Genomic DNA, 6000 nt, shown 5'->3' with positions numbered 1-6000 from the left:
CGCTGTGACTCTCTTCGCTTTCGAGCTGAATGGTCGCTCCCAGTGTCTCTGACGACACCTGGTATCGTAGAAGCTGCGCTTTGTATCGCAACTGCCTCGCTATTTATGCCTGCAGTCTGCCTTGCTTGACGCTTCTGCTCTGTATGCATTTTTGTTTAATTAGCATTGTTACTGTTCTGTGCTAGCGCGTTATCCTCAAGCGCTCGGCTGTGCTCACCCCTCCGCTGCCATTTTGTTTGTTGTTGTCTTCCTAGTAAGCCCGCCCCGCCTCCCAGCTGAGCCGCCCTCGCCCCTCCCCCTCCACTATCCATATATGACAGTTGTTCCCGCGCGCAGCGTTTACGCGCAGCGATCGCGCCCCAGTCGCGCCGAAGGTGCGCCAAAGGTAAGCCCGTCTACGCCCGTCCGCGCCTGGACCGCGCCCAGCGCCAGACCCCCTTGCCCTTGTCCTGCCCACCCCTCCCGCATTACCTACGATGCCACCACCCTCCTAGCCCTCAAACCCGGCCGCTCCCCCAACTGCGTCCAAGCTGCTCCTGGACAAACCCACGGACCTTTCTCATGCAACTCCTGCAAATTCTACGGCACCGTCCACAACTCCGCTACGTTCACACCACAGATATCCGACCCCAACAACTTACAATGCATCTTGCTCAACACCCGGTCGGTTCACAGGCACGCCATTGACCTATGGAATCGACTAGATACCATCTCCCCGGACGTCGCCTTCCTAACAGAAACATGGATGAACGCCTCTTCTGCCCCAGACATCACCATCGCCATCCCAGAAGATTATAAGATCATACGCAAGGACCGAACCAGCCACACAGGAGGAGGAATCGCTATCGTCCATAAGAAATCCATCCACATCTCTACCAGCTCAGACGTCAATCTCGCCAACTCTGAACACCTCCACTTCCAGATCCACATCGACCCCAAGACCACACTCAGAGGCACCCTCCTTTACAGGCCACCAGGACCCCGCGCTCAATTTAGTGAGGACATCACGGACTTCATCACTCCACACGCGCTCCCCTCCAAAGACTACATCCTTCTGGGTGACCTCAACTTTCACCTTGAAAAGCACAACGACCGCAACTCCACCACCCTTCTGGACAACCTCGCCAACCTCGGACTTAAACAACTTGTCACTTCCCCCACCCACATCGCAGGTCACACACTCGACCCTATCTTCACCTCCAGCAATCATGTCTCCTTCAGCCACACCACGAATCTCCTTTGGACTGACCACAGCTGCGTTCACTTTACCTACAACAAGCCCAAACCCATCAACCACCCCCAACCATCTCTGCAAAGAAACTGGAACAAAATCACCATCGACCAGATCTCCTCATCGCTTCTTCTTATCCCCTCAGCCCACTCCTCAAACCCCGATCAAGCCGCCTCCAACCTCACCCTATGGCTATCCAACAGCGCCAACATCCTAGCACCGCTGAAAAAACGTCAAAACAAACCCGGCAGCAAGAAGGCCTCCTGGTTCAACGATGATCTTAAGAAATCCAAGAAACTCTGCCGCTCCCTTGAGAAGGCCTGGAAAAAAGATCCAACCACCAACACCAAGGAAACCTTCAAAAACGCCACCCGCACACACCACCAACTGATCCGAAATGCCAAGAAAGCCGCTTTCAAGGACCGACTTGATAACAACGCCCACAACAGCAAAGAATTATTCAACATCGTCAAAGAATTTACCAACCCCTCAGCCAACTCCAACGACATCACCCCCTCTCAAGGCCTCTGCGACTCCCTAGCCTCATTCTTCCACAACAAAATCGCAGACATCCACAACAGCTTCGACAACCAACCCGAAGACCAACTCACCCATCCCCCTGCAGGACCCCCACCTCCCTTGAACACCATCAGTGATTGGAAACCAATCTCCACCGAAGACACCATCCGTCTGATGAACTCTATCCACTCAGGATCCCCCACAGACCCATGCCCTCACCACATCTTTAACAAAGCAGCCTCCATCATAGCACCGCACCTCCGAGACGTCATCAACTGCTCCCTCGACTCTGCAGCTTTCCCGGAAAGCTGGAAACATGCCGAACTCAGCGCCCTCCTGAAGAAACCCACAGCTGACCCCACCAAACTCAAAAACTACCGCCCCATCTCGCTCCTTCCATTCCCAGCCAAAGTCATCGAGAAAGCTGTCAACAACCAGCTCGCCGCCTTCCTCGAAAGCAACAAATCCCTCGACTCCTTACAGTCCGGATTCCGAGCCAAACACAGCACTGAAACCGCCCTCATCGCAGCAACAGACGACATTCGTACGCTACTGGACAATGGAGACACAGTTGCCCTCATCCTCCTAGACCTCTCCGCAGCCTTCGACACAGTCTGCCATAGCACCCTTCTACAGCGCCTCAGAAACATCGGAATACAAGGAAAAGCACTGGAATGGATCACCTTGTTCCTCACCGGAAGAACCCAGAGAGTCCGCCTCCCACCATTCATCTCAGAGGCCACTGAAGTCATCTGCGGCGTACCCCAAGGATCCTCACTCAGTCCCACCCTCTTCAACGTATACATGAGCCCCCTCGCGGCCATCGCACGCCAACACAACCTCAACATCATCTCCTACGCGGATGACACTCAACTGATCCTCTCACTCACCAATGACCCTAGCACTGCCAAAACAAACCTACACGAAGGAATGAAAGAAGTAGCAGAATGGATGAAACACAGCCGTCTGAAACTGAATTCGGATAAAACAGAAGTCCTTATCTTAGGTACCTCCCCTTCTGCTTGGGACGACTCATGGTGGCCAGAAGCCCTTGGAAAAGCACCCATCCCGACGGATCACGCACGGAACCTGGGCGTCATCCTGGACTCCTCACTTTCTATGAACAGACAAGTCAACGCCGTCTCCTCATCCTGTTTCAACATTCTTCGCATGCTCAAAAAACATTTCGTTGGATCCCCACCGAAACTAGGAAAACGGTCACCCATGCTCTGGTCACGAGCCGACTGGACTACGGAAACACCCTCTACGCCGGTACTACCGCTAAACTCCAGAAAAAAAATCTCCAACGAATCCAGAACGCTTCAGCCAGGCTCATATTAGACATCCCGCGCAAAGAACACATCTCTGATCACCTGAAAAACCTCCACTGGCTCCCCGTCAATAAGAGGATCACTTTCCGGCTCCTAACACACGCACACAAAGCACTCTACGAAATCGGACCAGAATGCCTCAACACACGACTGTCCTTCTACACCCCCCCACGCCAGCTACGATCATCCAACCAGGCCCTTGCCACCGTACCTCGCATTAACAAAACCACCATGGGAGGTAGATCCTTTTCCTACCTAGCAGCTAAAACCTGGAACTCACTTCCCACTCACCTCCGCCTCACTCAGAACCACCTAGCATTCAGAAAGCAACTTAAAATGTGGATATTTGACCAGTAATCCCCCACCCCTCTTCAAGCGCCTTGAGACCCTCTGGGTATGTAGCGCGCTTTATAAATTTTTTGACTTGACTTGACTTGACTTGACATTTCACCTCCACCTACAAAAATCAAAAACACCCTGGCTCACTAATAAAACCACAGCATTTTGGATTACACATAGCCGCACACTGACTTACGCATTGATAACCCCGGGCATTTCAGAATAAGTTAATCGTTGCTGAGTGTTCTTACCTGAACTATCTGAAGTAGGTCTTGCAACTAAGTAGCTTTGTTATAGTCACAATATAGTACAACAAACCACCGTAGACAAATTCAAGACTCATATACGCAAAAATGATTCCTTCCACCAGCACAGATCTTTAATAAACACGTAGTAGTGTTCTTTCACCCAACAATGCTACTCCTTTTGCATAGACAACTACTTTAATGACCCAAGTCACTTAGAAGTGGCAGCTAGTGGGGAATGGGGGTGGCAGGTTGGGGAGGAGGACAAGGAGAGGAAGGGGGGGGTTTAAAAATATGTTTTTAAAACACACTTACATTTTCCGCTGGCAACATCTCTCCTCCTCTTCTCTACTCTTCCCGACTCCAGTCCGGAAGAAGATGTAGGAGGCACCCAGCCACACAGGCTTCCTAGAGCAAATCACAATGCTGCATTGCAGCGTTGTGATTGTTCTGAGCGCCGAGAATCGGCGTTCAGATCGCGACAGGCAGTCTGTGCATATTCCCTACCAGGCTGTCCATTACAGCTGGCCAAGTAGTCATGCGCACTTAGTGCGCATAGTCCACTCCTTATCTCTGAGCCACCAGCTAAGCCCCGCAGCAACAAGAAATAAAATGATAATATTCAGTTATCATCATTTTATTTTTCCCTCTTTCACTGCTCTAAAAGCAGTGGGCAACTCTCCTCCACGTTAGCCTTAGTCACTGTCACCTAGGACTATGCCCAACCTACCCAGATGCCCATCCTGTAGTGCTCTAACTAGGATTCCTTACACCATCTACACCAAGGGTCTTCAAACTGGGAGGCAGGCCCTCCTAGGAGGGCATCAAGTGATCCTGGGGGGCGCCAGGCTGTGGCCAAAGGAAGCATTATTCTGATAACAGGGCTTTGTTTTAGGCGGGAAAAAATGGGCGTCAGTAAGCCGCTATGTAATGAGCCATCACTAACATCTTTTGTCATTTATATGCTAGATGGGAGTATGTGTCAAAAGAGAAGGGACTCCAAATATTCTTTAAAACCCCCACCCCCATTTCTAATATTCACATTGTGGATACTTTTGCACGTTTGTAAGGCTCGGCTGACCAGAATAGTGTGTTTGGTAATCATGTATTTGATTGCATTTTTAAAATAGTAACCGAACTTAACTGCAATGTTTAAATAAGGCTAGACATATTTAAACACTGTCAATTTAACAGAATAATTCTGGAAAATTCTGAGGGGGGCCCGATGATTGTTTTTTTCCCCATTAGGGAGGCGCTTCATTAAAGTTTTGAAGACCACTGCTCTACACTATGATTATACTGTGGGGAAGCTGATTCTTGCAATGCTATTGCTAAGGATAGGAAAAGTAGAAGAAGGATTGCCACATTGCCATCACAACCCCACTCCTAACATTGGCAGTGTTGTTCATGCCCAACTTCGATCTAAAAGATAAGGGGTCTTTCTTGGTAAGGTCAAGAAATATTATTTTTTTTTTTAATGCAGTCAGATAAATTACAAACCACAAAGCCACGTTCATTACCTGCAGAAAGTTGTTTAATTTAAGAACAAACTCAACAGGAATAAAAAAAAAATGTTGCAGTAGTGTTTCTATAAGACATATAAAAACAAAACAAATGTTGATACTTGAAATCATTTAGCTGTAACTTGAACTGAAAGTTTTAGAGAGTAACCGTGGTTTCCATCCAAGCGTCCAGTGATAATGTACTGCAATGCTGATGGCTCCGCACCATTGCCTTGTGTCCTTAATGTCCTAGTCCTTGGCACGGTAAAGTCACTACATGCACAGCTTCTCTCCCAGGATATGCTGCAGTGCAAAACAAACCCGCTATGAAGAGCTCAATAGGGTCTTCTCGTTGCTTGCCACTTGCTATCGGGCTCTTTGTCGATCCATCACACGAATCTGGTCGCCACGGGTCGCCAATCTTCAGGCATCAACACACCTTGTAGAACCCACAGCGAAGAGTTTGCAGAGACATCCCCTCTGCGTCGCTTCTACTGTGCGTTTATCAGGCTGCACGCACTGAACCTCAGGAAGGGATTTCCTATGTTCCCTGATATGTGTTCAGCAGCACCAATATCAGAAGGCAAAGACATGTTTCTTCCCAGAAGAAATCACTAGGGCCTGTGGTACCTAAAAAGAGAAAACAGTCACGTGTCAGGTGGAAAACCTTACAGTTAAGCTAGACATGTTCTTTTGTGGAAGACACTCTAATAATTTCCAATCTGTGGCAACAGGACATGGGATAGCTCAAATTCCCACTGGTTTCATTCATTGCTTTCTCTAACAAAAAGAAAAAACACCTACAAAAGTTTCGATTAACAATTAATATGTGT

General features: G+C 49.0%; 1 protein-coding gene across 1 annotated transcript in view; it reads right to left on the bottom strand.

Annotated features, from left to right (window-relative positions):
• Nucleotides 1-5181: 5181 nt before the first annotated feature.
• Nucleotides 5182-6000, bottom strand: part of PHACTR3 (phosphatase and actin regulator 3) — a 620674-nt gene continuing 619855 nt past the window's right edge. The window contains exon 13 of the mRNA XM_086932651.1: nucleotides 5182-5797. Within this exon, the coding sequence (XP_086788777.1) occupies nucleotides 5782-5797 (16 nt within the window). The 3' untranslated portion in view covers nucleotides 5182-5781. The remainder of the gene's footprint in view (nucleotides 5798-6000) is intronic.

This window comes from Lissotriton vulgaris, chromosome 7, assembly GCF_964263255.1.
Source record: "Lissotriton vulgaris chromosome 7, aLisVul1.2, whole genome shotgun sequence".
Lineage (NCBI taxonomy): Eukaryota > Metazoa > Chordata > Amphibia > Caudata > Salamandridae > Lissotriton > Lissotriton vulgaris.
Note: the sequence above shows the minus strand (reverse complement) of the source record. Positions and strands in the feature narration are given on the sequence as shown.